This window comes from Sceloporus undulatus, chromosome 6 (assembly GCF_019175285.1).
Source record: "Sceloporus undulatus isolate JIND9_A2432 ecotype Alabama chromosome 6, SceUnd_v1.1, whole genome shotgun sequence".
Taxonomy (NCBI): domain Eukaryota; kingdom Metazoa; phylum Chordata; class Lepidosauria; order Squamata; family Phrynosomatidae; genus Sceloporus; species Sceloporus undulatus.
This window is the reverse complement of record NC_056527.1, coordinates 117,085,343-117,111,444: the sequence shown is the minus strand read 5'-3', so window position 1 is coordinate 117,111,444 and position 26,102 is coordinate 117,085,343. Positions and strand designations below refer to the sequence as shown.

The following is a 26,102-nucleotide window of genomic DNA, read 5'->3' as shown; positions in this document are numbered from 1 at the left end:
TCATATATATATATATATATATATATATATATATATATATATATATATATATATATAGTCTTTTTTTTCTCTGTCTGTACACTTTACTCAAGTGACTTTACCATACCTTTCACAGGTAAGCTTTGACATTTGGAAGCTGTACCAGTGTTTCCCCGTTGCACTAGGAACTTTATTTAGCGTATTTTAAAACTGTGCTTCCACTCTGAATGCTTGGCATCATGGTTTTCCACTCTTAAGATAAAAGGCAGAAGTTCTCCCATTTCTCCCTAATCTAGTCATAATATTTAGTGATTATCTACCACACATTTTTCCTCTCCGACCCAATTTCTCCTTACACAACCCTGTAGCAGAAGATGATACCACTGAATCTACGTTGGGTTGAAGAGGAAAAGGAGAAATTGGGGCACGTGATCTAACTAACAACACAAAATAATGGAATGGATGCAGAAAGAGCCTAGCAGTTTTTTAGCATGCACCTTTAGGATGGGATCGATGGAGACAGATGTATCAGGCAATACTTACATGTACTTTTTTGCCATAATAAGGGAAGTACATTAGGTCAATGTTCCCATTGGCAGGAAACATTGCCAACTCTCCAAGTTTCTGGGCATCTTCCTCTTTCTGTAGGAAAGAAAAAGAGTGTGAAATTATAGCTTTAGTAGCTTCCCATCCCTGATATTTGCAGCCTTCGCTCCCATCAGATCCCCGCCATTCAAAGCCCACTGCTAGCCACAATGATCCTTCTCCATTCTAACTGGTAGCTTCTATTCCTCATCCCTACCCCAACCACAACCCCACTAAGAGTTTAGGGGGAGAAATAATCCGGACTACAATTCCCACAATCTATCAGACATTGGGGGATCCTGGGGGTTGTAGTCCACATAATTTCTCCCAGTTCAGACCCTTCCACCATCAATTATGTACTCTCTGCTCCATGTTGGGTATCCCCTACCCCATCCCACATCCCAGCCAACATTGTTCTTACTAGGATTTCCTCCTGCGGGCTTTTTTTCTTCTGAAGATGGAAACGTAGAAGAGAAAGACAGACGAAACAAATTAGTAAGAGAATAGAAGATGGTAGAGGGGAAACAACAGTAATGAACTAAAGAAATAGAGAGAGAGGAAGGCACAGCAGCAATGCAAACAGGGTGGGTGTGTATTCTGCAACTGCACCATTGATAGTCAAAGGTTTATACTCATTACAAAATAATGTACTTGAATATTAAGGTCAGGATGAGGGATGATACCTGTATAAATTTGGGCAGATGGCACAAGAGGCTGAGCAACATTCCCATTTTGGGAGAAACAAGAAAAGTCACTCCCAACAATAATGAAAGAAAAAAGAACATGTCCACTTTCTTTCCTTTATGGATTGCCATAAACTTCAGCTTTCCTCAGTGCAGGCATGCCATTATTTTTCAGCACAGAATACACACCCACTGCATTATTTGCGAAGGACCGCTGCTGAAGGAGACAACAGGACAGACAGAGACAACTGCTGAACGAGGCACCAACATTTGGAGCAGATAACAAGCGGTATTCAAGTCTCTCAAAGTTGCTAACTCGGCTACTCCAAGGTGGAGTGGTTCAAATAAACAGATGTTCTTAACTTTACAGTGGACCTTTGGTATCCGCTGGGGTTTGGTTCCCAGCAGATACCAAATCCTTGGATACTTAAGTCCCATTAAATACAACAGCACACTAAAATGGTGTCCTTGACAAAAATAAAGGTTTGCTTTTTGGAGGGGGAAAAATGGGGCTATTTTCAGGCTGTGGATGACTGAATCTTCGGATGTAGAATCCATGGATATGGAGGGCTGGCTGTACATAAGAGGGAAATTGTATTGGGTCAGGGGCAGGAGGGTGAAGAAGCTTTCTCTTGCACCATAGAGCCTTGAGAAGTGTCACAAAAGGTTCCCTTTAGCAGAGCGTTGCTAAAGGAAGCTACAGGAAAACTCAAGGCAGGAAGGGAAATGGGATTTGAACTCTTGCAGTGGCACTATTTAGGTTTTAATTCCAAACACTAATTTGACAGGCTAATCTGAAAGCTGCACGCCACCCCTGGCTGCAGGTTACTCACCCCAGCTTCACATTCTCAGCAGACGAAAAGCAACAGCAACCAACCACAGCCAAGACGTTACGTTTATCTGAATGCATTTTAGCTATACCCAGGGATGGAAGAGATGGCTCTCCCTTAGCAAGGGGTAAGGAAGTCTCCCACAAAGGACTGCAGAAAAGTTAGGTGATTTGTTTGAAGAAGCTTATAGTAGGAGAAAATGTAGGATCTACTTGGGAACTGGGACCGCTAGTTCTCCCAAATGCAAGGAGAACTGAGCAAGTTAAAGGGAAGTGGGTGCTGAGAGGCAGGACTCCTGAGCTCTAGCGCTATTTCCAGAAGCAGCAGGCAGAGAAGCAAGAGAAATAAGCCCTTGGCTTCTGTAATCCACTAGGCAGTACCATCCTGAACAAATTCTAGTTTTGTCCTCTAATGGTTTGTGAGATAAGCCCTTACCTCATGCTTGGACCTGGGTCTCTGAAGGCACAAAATAGGGTTTTTTCCCCCAAGAGACAAGGAGGTAAACACAGTGGAGTGTTAATAGAATGAAGAGAGTGAACAGCAAGAGAGAGAACGACAAAACAAAAGAGAGATGAAGGAGAGAAAAAAAATCCATGTGATGGAGGTTTCAAAGTTTTACCTTGGATATGCAAGTGATATTCATAGTCTTGTTAGCTCCTGCGTAAAAATTGATGACCTGCAAATACAAAGATGGGGGAGGAGGAGAAAAGAGGTTAATAGATTAATTAATTTAAAGGACTCTTCTATAGCAGTGGATTCCTTCATGGCAGCAGGTTGGACTAGGTGGCCTTTGGGATCCCTTCCAACTCTACAGCTCTGTAATATTCATATGTCATCAGTCTGAGTTAGGGATCTCGAATGGTGACATACAAATATTATAGATTTTCTGCATGCCAAGGGATTGGAGAAGGATCTCAAACTGGCCTTTCCACAGTTCTTATTCTCAAAACCCAGACTGGGCATTATTAAAGTTGGGTCAAAGGCTGGCAAAGTTACTTTTTTTGGATCATAGCTCCCAGATTCCCCTGGTTCAGAATAGGTAGGGTACATTAAAAAAAAGAGCTGTTTGCACAAAGAGATAGAGCTGTTTCCCGAAAAAAAGATAAAGCTGTTTGCTCTGTCTGCATAAGTAGATAGAGCTGTTTGCCTCCCTTTGGGAAGAAACAACACTTCTGTCTCCAATGCACTATAAACTAGGAATCAGCAACAAGATGTCCCTAATGCCTAATCTGCTTCCCCTTATAGCCCTGCCAACTGTTGATTCTGGAGCCACGGAAGCAAGTCAAAAAGGGCATCTATGATGGTTCCCCTTAGGGAAAACGAGTCCCTTGCCAAAGGCCTACAAACACCGAAGGATACTGGCTGATTCTCAGAACCGGGGAGAGGAACCACCATTCCCAGCTCCCACATCTTGGCCCACCTACCCGGTTCATTTTGACAAGGATGCACGGGCGCCCCTCTCGGTAGCCGTAGGTGGTATCGTTGATACCCGAGCAATCGCCCAACATGGTGCGGTTGAACTGGCATGCCCTCTTGGGATAGTTTGGCACCCCGTTGTCGGGCTGTTCGTTATATTGTCCTGGGCGGCAGAATTCATTGGTGGCCACTTGTTTTGAATTATTATACGCTGAAAGGCAAAGGCTGCAGATTAGAGAATATACATATTGTTCAGTGCAGAAGATCCCAATGTTCATCTGAGGGCCTTCTGCATATCATCAATATGGCAAAATGCAGTGAGTGGACAAAGGACAGAGGATGCATCCGCACTGCAGAAATAATCTGGTTTGACACCCTTTTAACTGCCATGACTCCATGCTATGGAATTCTGGGAACTGTAATATGTTGGGTCATTAGAGCTCTGCTGGATTATTTCTTTAATGTGGATTCAACCGGAGTCTGCTCTGCTGTGGCACCCCATTTACCAAATACCTTTCCACAATGGGCCTGATTAATGCCAGTGATGCCACCAATGTGGCACCAAGTGAAAACATGGCTGTTCACTGAACCTTTGGGGGCCTGTCTAGGTTTACAGAAACCTTCACATTTTAAAATGGTTTTAACCTGCTTTTTCAGTTTGTTCAGTTGTTTAATGTAGGTTTAGCTATCATGTTCATGTTAACACTGTTTTAAAATAGTCAGATTGGTTTTATTGTAGACCTCCCTGAGACCTTTAGACAGAGTGGGATATAGATTATTTTATTAAACTAATAAAATAGAAAAGATAAATAACATCTGGCACCTCTAGTTGGAAGCAGCAGTAAGCAGCTGATAGAAAACACTTCGATCTGCTGAAGAGCCATTGCTACTAGTCACAGGAGATGAAACCAGACTCTACTGACAAATAGTCTTGGCTAATCTTAGGCATGTGAGAGGCAGCATGGTGTAGTGGTTTAAATGCTGGATTAGGACCCTGGGAGACCAGGGTTCGAATCTCCACTTAGCCACAGAAACCCACTGGGTGGTCTTGGGCAAGTCAAACTCTCTCAGCCTTAGAGGAGGGCAATGAGAAACCCCCTCTGAAGAAATCTTTAAGAGCCAGCATGGTGTAGTGGCTTGCATGTTTGACTAGGGCTTTGGGAGACCAGGGTTTGAATCCCTGCTTGGCCATGAACAAATCTTTCCTGAGAATGAGCATGCTGCAGTTGTTTGTGTGTTAGCCTAGGCCCTCCTAGACCAAGGTTCAAATCCCTGCTCAGCCACAGAAAACTACAGGGCAAATCTCACTCTCTCAGCCTAAGAAGGCGGCCATGGCAAACCTCCACTGAAAACATCTTGCCAAGAAAACCCTAGTTAGATTTGACATGAAGGTATATAAAAAGCAGTTTTATCAGTTCTTCTGCCTATCTTCCAAAAAACCCCAAAAAAAAACAAAAAAACAAATGGGGGGGGGGGGGGGGAGGGATCCGAAAGACCCAGTGCACCCAATGGGGAGCTTTAACTGGGACCAGTGAAAAACAGCCTCCCCATTGCCAATGAATTGGGTACAGTTGCCTGTAAAAACATATCTTAGCCCACACCCATAAAATATTGGCCAAAGTCCTGGTGGTCTCTTTGCATGCACAAGCTGCCCTAGGGAAGCAGCTAACCCAGCATGTTAAAACGAAACTAAACATAGAGCTATATGTTTAGTTACCAAAATGGAAATCATGGGACAGTCATATGCTCTCAGCCTCACAGAAAGGTAATGGCACGCCCCTCTGTACAGATCTTGCCAAGAAAACCCCATAATACAGCCATAGGGTTGCCTTAGTCAGAAAAGCCAACATGAAGGCACACAACAACTAAAATATATATTTTGGAATAAGCTCCCAAGTAGTCTCTAGAAGTTTCAAAATGTTTTTATTTACCTATCTGAGGCTTAACTGACTGTTGCTGAAAGATGTTTTTGTGGTGCAGGAACCCATCTCTACAGTCTTTATCTCCATGTTATTTCTACCTCTGGTACTAGAGTTTCTGTTGAAAGGGCAACTGCTGTGCTTTGGTGACTTACACCTGTACAACTATTTCTTTCTTTACCTGAAACCCTCCAGGGACTGGTAGCCCACAGTCCAGAAACCATCGCTTTGAGCAATGCTGATGTAGGAGTTGGAGCAAGCTGCTCCACAGATTAAAATGCAAACCAATGGATTCAAGAGATGCAGCCTAAACTTTAGGAAGAACTTCTAGACCAGAGAGAACTTAACGTGTCAGGTTCTCATAAGAAGATAAGAGCCCTACTACTGGCTCATGCCAATGGTCCATCGTCATTAGACTGAAAATGTTATTTCCCCCAAATTGGCAGCCAGCATAGCCAGCCTGGAACTTGTAACCCAAGTTTAGTCTCGTTTCGCAGCCACCTGGTTCAGGAGACCCAAAAGTAGGCCATGAAGGCAAACGTCTCCCTGTTTGTCCTCTGGTACTTGCTAGATAGGGATATCTTGCCCCTGAGCCTGGAGGATCCACTGAGCTCTGCTGGCGATCAATGTATTCTCTGCTGATCCCCTCTGAGAGGCCTCTAAGCCATGGACTGCCGCCGCATCTTAGAGCTATCACCTCTCTAAGTTAATTAACCAGTCCTATGATGAAGGGATAATAAAGGCTGGCAAAAATAATTTGAAAGGCTTGCAGCGTGAATAAAAATAGAATAGAGAAGCCATTCTGCTGCTGGAGATCAAACAGGTTAATTTATCTTAAGGAGCGGGGGAAGGAAGGAAGGAAAGCGCGTCTGCCTCAAAAGCCGGTCCTTGAAGCCACAATCAGCCCTCTGCGCAGATGAACCGCTTTTGCAAAGTCTTGGTGCTTTTTCCAAACACTTCCAAACCACAAACTGACAGTGCAGATGTTCATTAAGCATCAATCAAAAGTGATTTGAAAAAGCCAGTGCAAACACATTATGCTGTTGTAATCCTGACAACAACCTTGCAAGGGAGGTCAGCATTATGGCAGACTGGGGAGGGGAAAAATCTGTCTAAGTATAAACTTCATGGTTTATAGCACAGCGGAGTTACTCATCCATTATTTGGGCAGCACCCATTAGGGCACTGAATCCATTCTGGGTTTTATTCTGATATTTAAAAGGATGGTTCTGGTACTAATTCTGAGGTGGGGAGATTTGGAGACTGCATTCAACTTTCAGACAGCTCTTTTCAAAATTAATAATAATAATAATAATAATAATAATAATAGTATTTATTTATAACCTGCCTCTCCTTGTGTTGGATCAAGGTGGGTAACAGCATATAAAAAGAGAAAACAATAATATCAAAGGCATTCGAATCAGGCCGAAGAGAACAATTTAGGCACGTGGAGAGTGAAATTAGGGGATCGATTTGGGAAGGCCCGCCGGAAGAGATCTGTTTTTATTGCCTTCTTCAAGGCCTTGAAAAATGTTAGTTGGCGGATCTCATCCAGCAAATCGTTCCTGATTTTTGGAGTGGCAGCAGAAAATGTCCTCTGCGAAGTAGTTACCAGTCTAGTTCTCTGTGACTGTAGTAGATTCTTCCCAGAGGAAGACCTGAGAGTGCAGGAAGGATTATATGGGAGGAGGCCTTCCCTCAGGTAAGCTGGACCCAGGCCATGTAGGGCTTTATAGGTAATGACCAACACCTTATACTGTGCCTGGAAGCTAATAGGCAGCCAGTGTAGGGATCAAATTTCGAACTCCCTGTAACCAATCTGACTGCCCCTATTTTGGACTAGTTGCAGCTTCCGAACGTGGCATGAGGGTTGCCCCATGTAGAGTGCATTACAGAAATCAAGACGAGAGGTTACCAGTGAATGTACAACCGTTTCTAGGTTTTCCTGTTCCAGGAAGGGTCGTAGCTGGCATATCAGATAAAGCTGATAACAGGCACTCCTGGCTGTCGCATCCACCTGAGATGACAGCTGAAGCGACGAGTCCAGGAGCACCCCCAAGCTACGAACACAGTCCTTTAGGGGAAGTGTGACCCTGTCCATAACTGGGGAGGTTATCACCATACCTGGATTGGGATTGCCTATGATGAGTACCTCTGTTTTAAACTCCGTTTTATCATCCCCACTAATGTGAAAGTCACCACAGTTAGCATTATGGTAAACCCTACATTCAACTAACAGAACATAAAGATCTGGAAGGTTTTTTGGTTTCTTATTTTAACTATATCTGATTTTACAACATCTAAAACTCCTGGCAAAGATCAGTGATGGCAAATAGGTGCATCTCATTCAAAAGGCTTCCTTTATATTCCATATAGGCAAGATTTCTAGTTGTTATGGCACCAACTTTGTCTTACAACTCAGCTGCACATAGCAGGGATAAGATGTGAAGGCCCAGGGAAACAAAACATAAAATTCAGGGGGAAGAAGCTGCTTCTTTTTTTCCTTAAAGCCTTTTTTCTAAAAAAAATATTAAATGCAGTATGGAATATTTTCTCTGAGTAATTTGAATAAAATATTTAAGACAATGCATTCATATATTACTCCCTCCTTCAATTGTTTCTAAAACTTATATAGCAGGTGACCTTTATTGTAAGGCTACTTATAGTATCTCACATCATTGAAATTTCTGGTCTTGCTTCCCTTCTCTTCTCTTAATTTTTAATGGGAGCGAGTGCTTTTTCTCTGCCTGGCTCCATGGAAGAATAGAGGAGACGATATTTTAATTATTTAGATGGTTTCTTTTGGGTTTGTTTTTTAATTAAGGTTGATTTTCTTCCTGCTCCTGATAAATTGGCAAAAGCAAAGAGGAGTCCTTATCATTCAGGCCTTCCTTATATCTTAGTAGCCATAGTAGCTCCATTTGTAATAATGCATCTTTCAAAGTAAATTCAATTTGTCATTATTTTTCTGGATAAACTGTACTTTTACATATCAAGACATGTTTTTATGCCAAGACAAGTTACACATAATGTATTTTATGTTGCTAAAAAGTGACTTTCGATCTGTAACAGTTGATAATATTGTAATTTTTAAAAAAATTATGAACGTTTCTGGGAAAAGAGTTTCAGGAAAAAAATGGGTTTTGCCCCATGTAAGTTTTAAATCTAAGTATGGATATTACAGGAATGGGAAGCATGTGGCTGGATTGCCTGGCTCCCAGCATTCCTCACCAACGGCTATTCTGGCTAAGGCTGCTGGGAGCTGAAGCCCAACATCATTCATGGGGTGACCATGTGGCTCCCCAGCATTGGGCCTTAGCAAAGGAATAACAGCATTGCAGAGCCACCGTAGAAAAGAAGTGGTTTGGGGGAAAGGCCACCTACAAGCAGCTGATCTTCCCATGACCGTTTTCTTCTCGTTATTCTGCCATGCACCAGCAATTGCTACTACGTCTTGGCAGAAAGGATTGTAGTGAGGCAGTCTGTCTCCTTTCACCCAATACTTACCCTCCAAGAAGTTATTGAGCATCTTCACATAATTCTCCCAGGTCTCAGTGTTGGAAACATTGTAGGTGATGTCCAGAGCATCTGTCTTAGGGCGAATCATCATACCTGGGAAAGTTGGAGCAGGGAGGAAGTGGCAAATGAATGAATTTCAGAGTCTCAGCTTACTTTATCCTACTTGGATACCCTCTTCGCTGGACTAAACTGTGTCTTTTGCTCTTTTCAGCTTCTTTCTGCAAATCTGTTCCCAGCAAAGATGACAGCTACTGTCCCTGCCTGCCCAAGTGCAATGGCCAAGTTGGATGCGCACGGATGCTGCTTGACCTCTCAGCTGATTTGTAACAGAATGGATGGACAGACCGCAGAGAAAGGGTGAGGAAGGTATAGCCTGTGGTCCCTGAACCTCAACTGACTCCACCTCCCTGAATAAAACCCTCTCGGCCTCTTTTTTAATAATGGGTAAACATTCCACTTAAAAACAGCCAAAACACACACAAACACAGAATCAAAATGCAGCAGTTCCCTTATTCACGCACCCCATTTGTTTCTCAACTACCAAATTAAGTTCACTGAAGGGGGACTTCCAGACACCTCCAGTATCATCATCATCATCATCATCATCTCAGTTTCAAAGTCCATCAGATGTCACTGACCCAGTTTTGGACTGTCAATGATTTAGATCCTTTCCAAGAATCTAGGCACCAGCGATGGGTCATTGGATAATAGGGCTTATTCCAAGTTACGTCAGCTTTTCGTAATTGTGCTGTTGTGATCCTATCTATGGCAGTTGCACTCAGATGATCTGACAATTTGGAATTACACAAAGCATAATAATAATATAATATCTCAGCCCCAGTGCAAGGCAATGCAAACCACCTCTGAAGAAACCTTGCCAAGAAAAACCCATGATAGGTTCACCTTAGGGTCACCATAAGTCAGAAAAGACCTGACTGAGGCACGCAACAACAACAACAACAGCAGTAATAACATTATTTATATTCCACCCCTTTCCCAACTTTGGGACTCAGGGCAGCTTAGTGGGTTAAAACAAGTACAGGTAAAATCCCACCACACTAAAACATGCAAAAAAAGAAGCTACAAACAGAAGTAAATGCAATTTTAAAACATAACAATTAGAAACGGCAACAACAAGGCAGACATTGGACGCCTCTAGTTCAGGGATAAGCCAGCTCCAGAGACCTAATTTTTAGGACCCACCATGAACGATCCCAGCCTCCCAAAACACACACAGAAAAATGGAAGAAGCCCAAATTCCTTTCCTGTTAATTTAAACATCTGTTTGTTGGCTTGTTTGAGTGTGACACCTTGTTTTAATTCAAAATCTCCACTCCCAGAGGCTTCTAGGAACAAAAATATAACTTTGAGGGAATGTTCATTTTTCTGGGAACTGGCCTTGCGGACACAAACAACAAGTTTTCCCCAATACCTGCCCTAGAATGACCCTTTGCCTTGAATACATGTTAAATGGTGGAGCATGTCCCACTGCAAGGCCATGGGGCCAGATTACAGGACCTCAGGAAACCCTGGGGATCTGGAACAGGTTCCTTCAGGAAAGCCTCCCCTGGCTTTGGCCTCAGAAGGGACATTAAGTTATAACCAGTTTAACTTGACAGGCTTACAAGACAAAGGGTTGTATAGGCCACTTTTTGCTGCCACAACTGATCCCAAAAACCTCTGGGAACTGTAGTTTCGGGGAGATGGGGATGGTACTAGAGATTCCTATCATCCTTTTCCTCTTACAGGGCAACAATTCCTAGGAATACCTGAAAAGAGGAAACAACTATGTCAGCTTTTGTTCTCTTTGTGTCAAGCTAATCTACAATGACATAAAAATATGGCAATTCACCAAGCCGCACCTTGATCCTTAAGTCTCTCAGCAAAAGCCACTAAATTAAACTGACATTCTTTTTTTGACTACCAATCCCAGAATCCTACAGCCGGCCAAGAGATTCTAGGAAGCACCACAGCCCAAAAAACAAAACAAAACAAAACTTTTGCTGAAGCTCAAATGCTTCTTACCAACCTTATTTGTTAAAGGTGCTTTTAGAAGTCCAGGTATCTGGTTTTACTGTTGATACATGGAAGATATGAAGACAATAGGGCCTCTGAACATGGACAGAGTTTGGTGAATACTCTTTACCTGCCAGCATACCTATCTAAGTCTCTCTTTAGATCCTGACAGGTAGAGCTTATCTCAGAGATCCTGTTCTTTGGTCAACAACCTGTATCAGAGACTGAGTCTGTACACTCAGCAAAATGAGGCCGGGGAGGCCTCTTTCCCCCTTCAAATACTTACAGGTCCTCCTTAATGCAGAGCAGTATTCAAAATGAGAAACTTCCACCAACACTTTAAATGAGTGCAGTCAATTCTAATATCTCCTTTTGCTCAGAGTTTTAAAAAGTTCCTTTTTTTACATTGCAATAACCCAAATCCCCAGCCAGCCATGCTATCCTGCTCCTATTGCTCAGAGCGGGGAAAGTTTCCTTTCTGGAGATTCTGGAGCCTGTACTCCAAAACAGGAAACTTTTCCAGCTCTGCATGTTTGCTGCATGCATGTAACATCTTGCATTTCTGAAACAGAGCCCATAACCTCAGCCTCTTTTACATACAGGACTTAGCACAATCTCAGTACTCAAGATCTGAGCCACACACCATTGCAATGGACCAATGCAAGACTCAACGCACCATTAGAGGCATGCACCCTTGGAAGTCTTCTTTGCCCCAAGACACAGCTGTCTGGAAGAGACTTGGTGAAGAACATGGAGAAGGTAACTACTTTTCTCCCATGCTTTTCTCAGCAAGAAGTGGAGCAAGGTTACAAAGAGACCCACAACGAAGCCTTACCTGGAACAGAGAGACGGTCTTGGTATTTGGGGATGAAGGGATCCACTGTCTGCAGCATCACCCACATTGTGAGGGTGAAGAGGGCAGTAAGGAAGCCATAGAAGATGAAGTAGAAGATCAGGATCAGAGCTGAGGGGAGGAAGAGAAGAGACCAGGTTTGATTAGGATCAGAGCTACCAAGTAGTTATGTCCAAATACGTCCTACACAACCCCCAAAAGTCCAGCTGTCTCATCTTACTCAATTTGCCCTCCCTCTTTCTTATCAACCTCCCTCCAGAATTCATTGGGAGATGAGGGCATCCTCAAAAGCACTGCCCCAAAATTATCCTAGAGGAGCCCTTGTAAATTGCAACCAGGAAAATGCAACAGGCCTGCTCAGAAAGTCTGTCATATAGACAACAGCGGTGGGTGGCTTCTATGATGGGGGCAAAGGAGATGAGAGACAGGAAGAGATAGAGTCTGTTTTGGATTTTAGTCCCAAGTTCAAAATTCTCTGTCTCTGTCGTGCTAAGGCCCATTCTCAAAAGAGGACCCTGTACTCTAAAACAGGTTCAGCACCTTGGAGAGATCTACTTTAAAGTTCAGAACTTTCAATACCTGACTGACATTAGCAGTCCACAAATGCAATGCCTACACCACACACAACTTTGTTGTTGTTGTTGTTAACTGCTCTCAAGTCAGCCCCAACTCATGGAGGCCCTGTGGATGAAACCTCTCCAAGGCCCAATGTCCTCCACTGCTCTGCTTAAGTCCTGCAAATTCAGGCCCCTGGCCTCCCTGACCAAGTCTATCCATGTAGTCTTTCCTCTCTTTCTCCTTCTCTCTACCTTTCCTAGCATTATTGTCTTTTCCAGGGAGTCATGCTTTCTCATGATGTGGCCAAAGGACAACAGCCTCAATTTGATCATCTTGGCTTCCAAGGAAATTTCAGGCTTGATCTACTCTAGGACCCATTTGTCTGTCTTTTTGGCCGTCCTCAGCACTCTTCTCTAGCACCACATCTCAAATGCGTTGATTTTCTTTCTGTCAGCTTTCTTCACATACATGGTAATGCCCAACTTTAATTCAGTCAATTTCCCTTCCACAAATGTGTGCATGTGCACACACTCACACCACCCTGGCCCCATGACACCCATCTCACTCAATGCAAGGGCTTTGTGCCAATTTAATTAGAAGATTGAAGATGGTGAAACCTGAGATCCATCCATCCCTCTTTCCTTCCCCCACCGTTTACCCATCTTGAGTGGGTCAATGTGAGGGCATCTGTGCTATCTATGGCAGTGGCACCATGGGGACAGGAAATGTAAAGGGGGGAGGAAACACCCAAAGCCCTACTCTAAACACACACACCAAATAATCTTCTTTGTCACCATTGTACAGTGTGGACATGGTTGCATCTGGGAGCCATGCTAGAGTCATAAGGATGAAGAGGAGAAGCAGAATTCACTGGAAGAAAACATTATTATTATTATTAACCTTTATTTATGAAGCGCTGTAAATTTACACAGCGCTGTACATACAATCTTTTTAGTTAGACGGTTCCCTGCCCTCAGGCTTACAATCTAAAAAGACATGACACAGAAGGAGAAGGGGGTGGTGACGGGAAAGGGTAAGAGGTCCAGCAGTTCCTCTCAACCTCCGAGGCCTGGACCAAGGCAGATGGACTGAAGGGAGGGCTTGGCTTCAAAATGGAAGGTTAATCATTATCCAGGGAAAATACATACTCAGAAGTAGGATAATACATATACAGTACATAGCAATACAAGAAATGGATCAATAAACAGCCAACAACAGAACATCAGATAGTAAGCGACAATTATGCGATGCCTGGGAAGGCTTCTCTGAATAGGATGGTTTTCAACTCCGTTTTGAAGCTGGTTAAAGAAGTGATGGCTCTTGCTTGTGGAGGAAGAAGGTTCCAGGAGTGAGGGGCAGCAAGTGAAAAGGGGCGAATCCGGGATGGGGCAGAGGAAATCCTGGGCTGGGACAGGAACCCTTGACTACCAGAACGGAGGGCCCTGGTGGGAAGGTGAGGAGAAAGAAGGTCTGATAAGTAAGGAGGGGCCAGTCCATGGAGGGCTTTGAATGTCGACAGCAGGAGCTTATACTGAATGCGGAAAGGGAGAGGGAGCCAGTGAAGGGATGCCAACACAGGAGAGATGTGGTCAGAGCGGTGGGTGGAAGTGATAATGCGTGCAGCTGAATGCTGGACAGAGATTAAAGGACGGAGGTGAGAAAAAGGAAGCCCAGCCAGGAGGACATTACAGTAATCAAGTCGTGAGATCACTAGGGCATGGACCAGGATCTTGGCAGTAGAGGCGGAGAGATATGGTCGGATTTTGGCAATATTGTACAAAAAGAATCTACAAGCCTTGGCAGTGGTCTGGATCTGAGGGATCCACGACAGAGAAGAGTCAAAGATAAAGCCAAGACTGCGGGCTTGCTGGACTGGTTGAATGGAAATGTTGTCCACAGAGACAGAAAAGGAGTGTTGAAGGTTGGGCTTAGGAGGAAAGACAAGAAGCTCCGTCTTGGACATGTTGAGCTTCAAACGCCGATGGCGCATCCACTGTGAGACAGCTGTGAGGCAAGACGAGACTTGCTGTTCAAGCCTTGGAGAAAGGTCAGGGGTGGAAAGATACAGCTGGGTGTCATCGGCATACAGATGGTAGGAAAAACCAAAAGAGTGAATGAGTTTACCTAAGGACAGTGTGTAGAGAGAAAACAGAAGGGGACCCAGAACAGAGCCCTGGGGAACTCCAACAGATAAGGGAACAGGAGAAGAAGTCTGACCACCTGCAACTACTGCAAAAGATCTGCCAGACAAGTAAGATCTAAACCAGTCGAGAACAGAGTCTGAGAACCCAAGGTCAGAGAGTATGTCAATTAGGAGACAGTGATCAACAGTGTCAAAGGCTGCAGACAAATCAAGAAGGATGAGAACAGAGTAAAGGCCATTAGCCTTGGCCTGTAAAAGGTCATTTGAGATCTTAGTGAGGGCTGTCTCTGTAGAATGCCTTGGGCGGAAACCAGACTGAAAGGGATCGAGAATGGAGTTGGCTTCAAGAAACTCAAGACAGCGCGAATAGACAACCCGTTCCAAAACCTTAGAAAGAAAGGGGAGAAGAGAAATCGGACGATAGCTAGACAAAGAGGAGGGCACATAAATGTCTAGAATGGAGTGGGAACTCTTGGGTGCAAACCCTGAACCCCCCTCTCAAGTGCAGTCCTTGAAGCCCCCCCAAAGCCTCCAGATCTTTTCAGCCATTTTTTAAGCCTGAAAACTGGCGAAAACAGCTACAACTGTCCACATTTAACCTCCGACCAACCCAAAATGTATAAAAATTAAGTCAGAAATTAACCGTGTCTGAAGTGATTGAGCAGTCTGCTGGGTAGAGGAGGGGGAGGAATATCCCCTGTTGCTCCACAGTTGCCCACTTCTGATCTATAGCCTTTCACAAAGTTGAACACTCCAAATCTTTTAGACTACAACTCCAACAGTCATGTTGGGACACCAATTTGGGGAGGCTTGCTCTAGAGACACAACTTGCCAGAGAAAGTGGCAAAAAAGCAGAGCCACAAAATATCCACTACAATTCTGGGCCAGAGAGTTGGGTCTAGTGGTTAGAGCAGAGCTTCATGCAGGCCCTGCTTTCTGGGGAAAACACAGGGCTCATAAAGCAACATGTACAGAGTGCATTTCCTCCCCCCCAGCAAGCGCAGCAGGATATGGCAAGGGTCTATGGATTCAGATATAGCAAGGGCCTATGGATCCAGAAAATCAGATTCTGGGGCTTTGTGGCCCCTTCCCATTTTAATATTTTGGGATATTTAATATTTTAAGAATGGAGTCAGGGGTACCCGCAAGAGAAAGGGACCAAACCTAGGGGGCCCTGAAATGAAAAGTATCCCCTTGTTTTATGCCTAACTATCATAATCAAAACAGGCAGCACAGTCTACCAAACGAGAAATGTTATCTCCTTCATGCAAAAAAGAAATTCTTTTTGGAACGTTAGACATTGGTTAGTGTCATCTTCCATAAAGGAGGACTGGGGCACTGAGCTAACATGCATACTCAAAGTGCTGTTTTGCATGCACGCACGCAGACACACATACACACACATACACCCTGAATACACTAATGTGCCCCACCAGAGATAAAGTGCCTTTCTTGGAAGCCCCCCCCCCCCAGTGGCAATCCTCCTCTCAAATAGACTGTAGTCATCCTGCACAACAATGAACACCAAAGATATCTCCCCCCCCAAAAAAAAAAAAAAAACCCAGAGGTGGACTTCCAGCCATGAGCAGTTTTAAGGGAGGGGGGCATTTTTGGAGGAACCCAAGGGGAGAAAATCCTGTTGCCACCCCCATCAGATCCAATGCAGTCACCTACCCCTGTTTTAGAAGGACAGCAATAGCCCAGGCCAAACTGTGCTGGACCTGGCACCCTCTTACATTACACAAACACTATGATTCCACTTTGATCGCCATGGCACTTCCTACGGATTCGTGGGATTTGTAGTTTAGAGAGGGGCATTTAAAATTCTTAGCAAGAGGACCTTATTGCCTCCCCCAAAGTACAAACCCCAGTAGTCCATAGTATGTATTCATGGTTATTGAAGTGGAACCATAGTGCTATAATTATTTAGTATGAAAGGGCCCGCAGTTATCAAAAGAGCTAACTACCAAGTTCCTTAGAGTAGGTCAATCTGTTGAACAAGACATGAGAAACTCAGGCGTCATCTGTGCACACTTTTCAAAACTAGCTTTTGAACACCAATTACTTCAATCTGGCTTTCTTTCATAGAATCATAGAGTTGGAAGCGACCACACGGGCCATCCAGTCCAACCCCTTTCTGCCATGCAGGAAATCCAAATCAATGCATCCCCAACAGATGGTCATCCAGCCTCTGCTTAAAGACCTCCAAGGAAGGAGACTCCACTACACACCAAGGAAGGAGTTTGTTCCACTGTCGAACAGCCCTTACTGTCAGAAAGTTCTTCCTAATGTTGAGGCGGAATCTCTTTTCCTGCAGCTTGCATCCATTGTTCCGGGTCCTGTTCTCTGAAGCAGCAGAAAAGAAGCTTGCTCCCTCCTCAATATGACACCTTTCAAATATTTAAACAGGGCTATCATATCACCTCTTAACCTTCTCTTCTCCAGGCTAAACATCCCCAGCTCCTTGAGTCGTTCCTCATAGGGCTTCATGGTTTCCAGACCCTTCACCATTTTAGTCACCCTCCTTTGGACACATGGCTCCAGTTTCTCAATGTCCTTTTTGAATTGTTTTGCCCAGAACTGGACACAATATTCCAGGTGGGGCCTGACCAGAGCAGAATACAGTGGCACTATTACTTATCTTGATCTAGAAACTATACTTTTATTGATGCAGCCTAAAATTGCATTGGCCTTTTTAGCTGCCACATCGCACTGTTGACTCATGTTCAACTTACACCTGCCAACATATAGAGCATCCACTTTGGCTTCCTAGACTAAGAACTGGGGAGGAGTCTGAAAGGGTTGAGGGCCACAGAAACAGCCTGGAGGGCCACATACCAGAGCCTCACCATGTTCTGACACAACTGTCACCTGTCCACAATATTCCTGTCTCTAATTACCTTTGTCCCACAATGCCATGGGAGGAAATCATTTTAATAAAAAAATCAATATAATAAATATGACTGTAGTTTCATCCAAACCCTCCAACTGTCCTGATTTGACATGGAGTTTGATTCACCCTCTGTCCTCCTACCTTTTCAGTTGCTCTTAAAAGACTCTAGTTTATCTGTCCTCCTCCCACTTTCTCCCTTTGTCCTCACTTCAACTCTGCAAACTGAATTCAAAGTGCAAATTTTATTTGCAATCGATGGCTCAAGCAGAGAAGAGCCGTGCCCTTCCCAGGATGTTCAAGCAAAAGCCAACTGCTACAGCCATCTTGTCTGTTCTTCTTCATAAATAACTTCTGCCATCTTGACCACATTCGGATGTTGCTCAGCCACACCTGTCTCACTTTTCATCTGTGAAAATGCTGCAGGGTATGCTCATCTGTCCCATAATATCACTTGCAGGTGAAGAGGGCAATGTTAGCCTTTATTCGGGTTTCACTAGCAGTTAATGCAGACCTGATCCTTGTATTAGTTACTCATAGCAAGATGAACAACGAACACTTCCCACAGAGCAGGAATGCAGGGTAATCCTCTTTCTGAGAAATAGTTAGCCAGAATATGGTTTTATTTTTGTCCGTCGGAGCACCAGAGCACTCAGTTTTAGTCCTGAACTCTCCTGGCCAGCCTGAACTAGAACGTAAGTGACACAAAAATAAATCCCACCGAATCAATGGGTTTATTCTACAGTTGGGACTTCCAATAAAACTCAGACCCTGGTTAGCACTTGGATGGGAGACTGCCAACAAAGACCAAGTTGCTGGAGACTAGATTTCAGAGGAATGAACAGGCAAAAGCACCTCTGAGTATTCCTTGACTAAGAAAACCCTATCAAATGCAGGGGGTTGCCACAAGTTGACAGGCAACTTGAGGACACATGTACACACAGCATGTGGTTGCTGTGACCCTAAAAGTATCTTCACCTAGAGTCAGACAGTTAATTTAGAGTGAAAGCTTAAGAAAGCTCCTGTACTTTTCATAAAAGGAGAATTTTAGCAGGAGTTGTTTGTCACACAGCTAAGTAACAACCAACATCTGATGAAAAAACCCCTTCCACCCAACCAGGAATGGTACAGGAGCCCACTCCAGTTTTCACTCTGGCAACCAACTTATGGTGACCCTCTCTTAGAGTTTTCTTGGCAAGACTTCTTCAGTGGAGATTTGCCCTTGCCTTCCTCTGTGGCTGAGAGAGTGTGACTTGCGTAAGGTCACCCAGTGGGTTTCCACAGCTGAATAGTGATTTGAACCTTGGTCTCCCAGAGTCCTAGTTCAGCTCTCAAACCACTACACTGCCTCCAGCTTCTCAATTGATGGCGACCCCATGAATTCTGTAGGGTTTACTTAGGCAAGGCATACTCAGAGGTGGTTTGACCAGTTCCTTTCTCCGAAATAGAGCCTACAGCACCTGATACTTCCTCGGCAGTCTCCCTTCCCAGTACTAACCAGGCCTCAGCCTGATTAGCTTTCAAGATCAGACAGGATTTGGTGCCTTTGGGGCATTTAGAAAGCCACAGAGACCAGTAGCCACAGATACAGTTGTCCCCCATATGCCTTCAAGTTGACTCCAACACAGGGCAACCCTAGCTTAGGGTTTTCTTGGTGGCGTAGTGGTTAAATGCCTGTACTGCAACCACTTACTCAAAACCATAAGGTTGTGAGTTCAAGACCAGCAAAAGGGCTCAAGCTCCACTCAGGCTTGCATCCTTCTGAGAAGGTCGCTAAAATGAGTACCCAGATTGTTGGGGGTAAATTAGCTTACACTTGTAAACCACTTAGACACTGCTTAGGCAGTATGAAGCGGTATTTAAATGAAGCTTGTTTGTTTTCTTGGCTAGATTTATTCAGAGGGGATTTGCTATTATTGCCTTCTTCTGAGGCTGAGAAAGGGTGACATGCCCAAAGTCTCCCAATGGGTTTCTATGGCTGAGCAGATTTGAACCCTCCCAGAGTCCTAGTCCAAAAGCTATTACATGCCAAAAAAGGTGTAATACCATTCTTTTAATGTGGAGGGAGGGTAAAGGCAACCTTCACACAAACCTCAACCTAGGTGTGGTGATAGGTTTCCTAGTCTTTTCTGAATGGTTTCTAGAGGAAACTTTCCCCCAAGAAATATTGCAGTAAAAATAACAATCACCCACAACCAAAGTGGCTTCACAAAGTGGCGATGCCTCAATCTGGAATGGTCTTTTTCATGTGCTACCCTGTCTTCTCATAAGATGACTATGTGGGAACATGCAACAGTCCTGCCTCTTTTCTTCAGTTAACACATTTTTTTAAAAGGGGGAGAAATAACTTCAAAAATAGCTTGTTCTTCTCGGCCGTCCTTTCACTATAAAACAATTTTTAGAATCTGTCCCAACATACCTTCAGTTTGCCTGATCTTTTCCATGATTCTGGGGCTCTCCAGCTACACTGGACTACAACTCCCATTATCTCCAGAAAGCCGCTCTCTAGAATTAGTTTACCTGGACCTCACAGTTTGTGCAAACTCTCCTTCCAAGCATAGGTCCTTCATGGGTTAAGTAACACAGAAGGTGACAACAACTCCTTGTCATCAGACCTCTATTTATAAGGCAATTACTGAAGTAGGTCATTATTGCCATATTGCAGATAGGGAAACTGAGGCAAAGAGGAAGTGACTAGGCACCTGCCGCCCCAATGAGAATTTGTGGCTAAAGAGATCGGTGACGTAGGCCTGGCTGATCCATGTTGCAATACCTTAATTGGAGCCTAGTTCAAATATAGGCCATGTTACTAAGAAATAATCTCCTAAACTGAACTCAGGGCCATCCAGTGCCATTCCTGCCACAGTTGAAGACAAGGATCCATTAGCCAGGAGCAGGCTGAGCCAAGAGGAAACAAGGAAGGAGGCACAATTCCCTGGTGAAAAAGAAAAACCTAGAATTGCTTCGGAAAATAACGCTAGTAAACATTAGGAATAATTTCCCAAAGGTGGGACAGACACCTCCAAAAGGTAGAGGACTCTTCTTTGTTGCAGACTGACGAACATGTTGGATGGCCTACCTGTCAAGGGTGCTCCAGTTGTCAATTTCTGCACTGGGAGTGGAATAGATGACCTTTAGGGTCCCTTCCAATTCTGTGATACTGTAAAATCTCTGAATTGCCCAATGTGTTACAGTGGTATTACTGATGATGACAGGGAATCCTAAATCAGGGGTAAACCTGCAGTAACCTTGTTACAAATTTTAAAATACTCCCCTATGAACAATAAGCCCAGCCTACTACAATATCTTCTAGTGTTAAAACAAATGAGTCTTGCAGATACTTAGTAGCCTGCAACTCCTTTGGGGCCTTTACTGAGCTGTAAAGAAATGCAAAAGTCATTTTGACCATGAACTGCAGGGTTCACTCTACATAAGTCCTGCATCATTGTATTTTTACCGAAATACAATTGAATAGAGACTGGTCTAAACATCCTACATAGCATAAAAGGTGATCTATACATGTTTCAAATATGGCCGAGTAAAGTACAGCCCCAGTGTAGTGTAGATGTTTGAGCGATGACTCTGGAAGACCAAGGTTCAAATCTCACTCTGCCATGGAAACCCACAAGATGGCCTTGGCCAAGACACACACACACACACACACACACACACACACACAGTCTCAGAGGAAGGCCATAGCAAACTCACTCTGAACAAATCTTGCCAAGACCTCTTAGGGTCATAAGAGTCAGAAAACTAGGGAAGGGACATGACAACAGAATACCCTTAAATCACCTTTCTTCCAGGGGAAAGAAACCAAAAACAGAGATCACTGCCTTTCATGGAAGTCTCCGGCACTTTTTAAGACCAAGTATACTTTAAAAAAAAAGAACCAGAGGCAGATTTTTGGCCAGTTCTTAGTGGTTTTTCTGGGTTTTGTCATATTGACCAAGCCATGCAGCCTCCAGGGCCTGTGAAGGGCTGAAAACTGGCCTCCAATAGCAATAGCACCAGCAACAGCATTTATATACCACTTCATACCAAACTAAGCAGTCTCTAAGCACTTTACAACTGTAAGCTAATTGCCCCCAACAAGCTGGGCACACATTTTAGCCACCTACAGAAGGATGCCAGGCTGAGTCAGCCCTGGAGCCCTGGGATCGAACTCACAACCTTGTGGTTTATGAGGGAGTGGCTGCAGCATTGGCATTTGACCACTGCGCCACCAGGGCTCTTCCAGACATATCCGTGTTGCCCACCCTGTTTGAGAGAAATTTATTTTCTGGAGGAAAACACTGTTTCCATACCCGACTGCCCTAGTGCTTTAATGTTACTCACTGGGCAAGTCCAGAAAGGGGATTATTCCCAAGCAGTGGCATCACTGGGGGAGGGGGTGCAGATGGCACCAGATGATGCCCTAAGAGGAGGTGGCACCACTGTTTGGCAGAAATGGGCTGTTGGGTTCACCTGTTTTCTGTTTAAAATGCTCTAAGAGATGCTGTGGGTGACGGAGGCTCAGTGGGAAGAGAAAGGAGAGGCCCCAGAGTTTTACTTTCTAATTTCAAATTTCCCCAAAATTCTAATTTTTTTTAAAAAAAATAAAATCTTTATTATTTTTAAATTTTCTTTAAAAACAGCATCTTTTACCAAATTTTCACTTCAGCCACATGTAAACACATTTAGACTGTGTGGACGATATTGTAATTTAAAGGTATAATTTTAATTTTATGTGTTGTTTTATGTCACAGTTATTGCCACGGCATTCAGTGATGTATGGCAATTATGATTTATGAGCAACGTTAAAACCACATTCCTAAGGATTCTGTAATGGGAGGAGGAGGTCAATGGTGTGTGTGGGGTGACACCATGCGTTACCCCACACCAACCCTAGCGACACCACTGTTCCCAAACATATTTGGCCCAAGGTTTTCTCTGGTATCCTTTGCAGAACACACCCACACATACCAAGCTGGGAAGCTGCGGCTCATGAGACATTAACCCCAGAACCTTGGGCCTTTGAACGGAGAAGCAGAGCTGACATGCCACGGCTCCCGTTAATCCTGTTTGTGTCCTTTTTGCATGTGTTGCTCTCTCATGCGGGAACACGTAGTAGGGCCAGGCTGAGCCATAACACACGCTGGCAGAACTGGGAGAAACCCCCTAAAAACAGCCCCTTCTTGGATGAATCAAACTATTGCACACTACTCTTGGTACCCCTATCCTACCACTCACATCTTAAGGCCCCTGTTTCCATCCCAGATAATAGTCTCATCCAAAAAGCCTACCTGGGCTCCTTGCCTTCTTATCTGCTTTTGGGCTCTCCTGATTTTGGCTAGCCCAGCATTGGGAGAGAGCTTTGATTTCATCCTATATCAGTAGTTCTCAACCTTCCTAATGCTGCAACCCTTTAATATAGTTCCTCATGTTGTGGTGACCCCCAACCATAAAATTAACGGTGTCTCAGTTCCTAAGATCATCAGAAATATGTGTTTTCCAATGGTCTTAGGCAACCCCTGTGAAAGGGTCATGCGACCACCAAAGGGGTTGAAAACTGCTGTTCTATATAGAATGCAATTCTTTAGCTGAAGCACTGGCTCATGCTAATGACCAGCCTACCTCAACCAATACTGTGGGCTGGTGGCAAAGCTCAGGATCATGGGCAGGGATCTGGTTCCCAAAACCTTGGCAGACCCCTTGGGGCAGGGGTGAGCAACTGCTGCGAGACTACATTCCTCCCCTCACCTGACATCTTTAATTTGAGGGGCACTAAAGAGTCCCCCGGGGATTCAAAAATGAGCCTGGGGCCACACTTGGCCTATAGTCCTTAGTCTGCCCACAGAGCACATTTTGTCCACCTCTCACCTTATGAAGAGATGCAACCTGCCTCTCCAATTGACACTCATGTCCTTTCACCAGTCCACAGAAGGCCTTTAAACTCAAATGAAGATGTGGGGAGAAATGGGGCACCTCAATCCTTTCTCCTATTCCCTGCAGACTTTGTGTGTGTGTGTGTGCGGGCTCCGAATGGCCAGCCCCCCCCCCCCAACTTCTGGCCAGCAACATCTCCTCTGCCAGCTGCATAAAACAGAGCCAATCCTGTGCCAACTCCCCCCACATTTTACATGCACACTCCCCCCTCCATCCTCCATCTCTGCAGTACCGAAGTGAACCAAATCCCAAGCCAAATTGAGAAGGAAGCCTGCAAAAAATAAACATGAAGAAAGAATAAAAATCGTTGGCCACTTTCCCCCGACTCAAATCAGCATATCAGCTACTGCAGTGGCATGGAGGGCAGGAGGGAAGCTTGCTTTCTGCAGTGAAATACAAGGCAGGCTCCAATGAGACCCTCTGCCAACCTCCCCGCTGCCCCACATCAACCAACACACGCCATCTAAGAGGCCACAAGGCAACAGTAATAAATGGCAGTGAATCACAGAAGCCAAATGGAGGTTGGGGAGGGATGCATTGCTATGGGGAGGCATTGGGTGACCCAGGTAGCTCTGCTTCAGAATCAATGCTGCTGTATCCCTCTCCTAGCCAAAAAGTAAGCCAAGAGGGTTTTTTAAAAAGAGAGATGCTGAGAGGACAGTTCAGCCATCTTTTCCCAGCCCTGAAATATATTGGCTAGAAAGACTGCAAGATATTTGAGAAAGGGTTGTAAAGAACTGGAGGGGATGTGGGTAAGAAAATTGTTGGAGGGGAAGGATGTGGGTGGCAAAAGGAGGGAGCTAGAGATGTGGAGGGGGTTCAGGGGGAAAGGAGGTGAGTCTAAAAGCTTTGCAAAATCAATATTTTCTCCATGATTGCAACACAGTCAGCAAGCCAGAGTCTGGACTTTTTTTTCACTCCAGGTTTGCAATGCGGCATTTCCAAAGATTGAGTTTAGCCTCCTCCAGAAGATTGCTCTTCCCACCCCAGACACAGCAATCCAATTCCCTTCAGCCTCACCCTCCAGAGAGCCCTCATCTTTTCTGTTCCCAGTGCAAAGAAGCACCGTGACAGCTGCCTCCCCAAATCTGAGTCCCCTGCAGGCAATTTGGCAGGCCATTTGGGCAAAGAGCTACAAAATCTTGGAGGACTAAACTCGCCAGGGTTCAAGGATCTAAAGCGGGGCAGGAGTTTGCAGAATATCAGGCCTTATTTATGGGGTGATACATTGATAAGGAACCCACAGGGTCAGTTGTTGGGGGGGGGGCACAGAATGGAGGACAGATCTATAAACTGACATTTTGGAGATCAATCTTATGACTGGAAAGATATATAGATCAAAGTACATTTGGGAATGTGTAGGTGCATATAAGGGGCATGCAAGAAATGGGGGTTCAGAAAATGTGTACATCAGTGTAAAGGAAATAGGGGTGCAGAAAATGCATAAAATAATGTAAATATAATAATAATATTTGGGGCAGGAAATGGGTTGATGAATCAGGGAATGCATATATGGGGGTACAGGAAACAGGTGCAGAAATCTGTATGTATCGGGACACAAGAAGTATATACAGTCAGCCATCCATATCCACGGATTTTTTGTTCACCAATTCAAGCATCCACGGTTTGAAAATAATTTAAAAATATATAAATTCCAAAAAGCAAACCATGATTTTGCCATTTGATGTAAGGGATGCCATTGTACAATGCCACTGTATTTAACAGGACTTGAGTGTCCATGGATTTTGGTATCTGGGGAGGGAGGGGGGTTCCTGGAACTAAACCCCAGCAGATCCCAAGGGCCCAGTGTCCATATTGGGGTCCAGGAAGCAGGGTGCAGGAAGTGTGTATTTGGGGGTGTAGGACCTGGGTTACAGAAAATATGGCTACAGGCCAGGAAGCTGGGGTAAAGAAAATGTGCAGAAAATTGGGGTGCCAAAAGGCACATCATGAGAATGTGTACATGGGAGAGACTTTTGCCTTTTCAGCCAACCCCGGGTGCTTTCAATGGAGGCCAAAACAGGAGAAACAACAGATGCTGCACCAGCCATCCCCCTCCCCTTCCAGATTTCTCTCTCTGCCAAGAGGTTTTGGGGGGAGGGCTTGTTGACAGACTGGGCTGGCGGTGGGGGAAGGGGGCTTTCAGGCCACTTGGTGGAAGGAAAATAATGACCTACTTTCCATTTGGCTCTGGTGGTGCCAAGAGCACCTTATGCTGCACCAGTGGCCAAAAAAAGTGGGGCTGGAGTGGGGAGACAAGAGACCCCCCTTCCAAAAAAAATAACCATTAGCATCAGCAAAAAGCCCTGTTTGGATCCAAACCTTAACTACCTTAGACATGATGTGGTTTTCTGGGGGAATAAAAAACCCCACTTTAGTCACCTGAAAATATTTCAGGTCTGTTTGGTTCACCTGGACACCGAGAACTAATGTGCAAAGCCCCCCTTTCCCCTCTGTTTGTTCATATCTATTATTCTCTATCTACATTAGTCTACCTACATGAATTTTACCATCTACATGTTATATATATTACTATCTACATGTAGATGTAATCTATATTACATCTATGATTAGTAGATGTCATCTACATTACATCTATTATTATTATAATAATTATTATTATATTTATTCCCATCCCATTCCCCCCCCCCAGAACTGGGCCTCTAGAGCAGCTCACAATGTTAAAAGAACACCATTGTACAGTTAAAAGCACAAAGAAGTGGTACATTAAAATATGATGAAATTATTACAATATTAAAATATATGTCTAATCAATATGCTTT

At 44.3% G+C, this 26,102-nt stretch overlaps 1 protein-coding gene across 1 annotated transcript in view; it reads right to left on the bottom strand.

Annotated features, from left to right (window-relative positions):
• ATP1B2 (ATPase Na+/K+ transporting subunit beta 2) overlaps nt 1-26,102 on the bottom strand; it is a 34,502-nt gene that overhangs the window by 2,205 nt on the left and 6,195 nt on the right. Inside the window, exons 2-6 of the mRNA XM_042471254.1 lie at nt 11,783-11,911; nt 8,920-9,024; nt 3,502-3,704; nt 2,697-2,753; nt 523-621 (exon numbers count right to left, since the gene is read on the bottom strand). Coding sequence (XP_042327188.1) covers nt 523-621; nt 2,697-2,753; nt 3,502-3,704; nt 8,920-9,024; nt 11,783-11,911 — 593 coding nt within the window. The remainder of the gene's footprint in view (nt 1-522; nt 622-2,696; nt 2,754-3,501; nt 3,705-8,919; nt 9,025-11,782; nt 11,912-26,102) is intronic.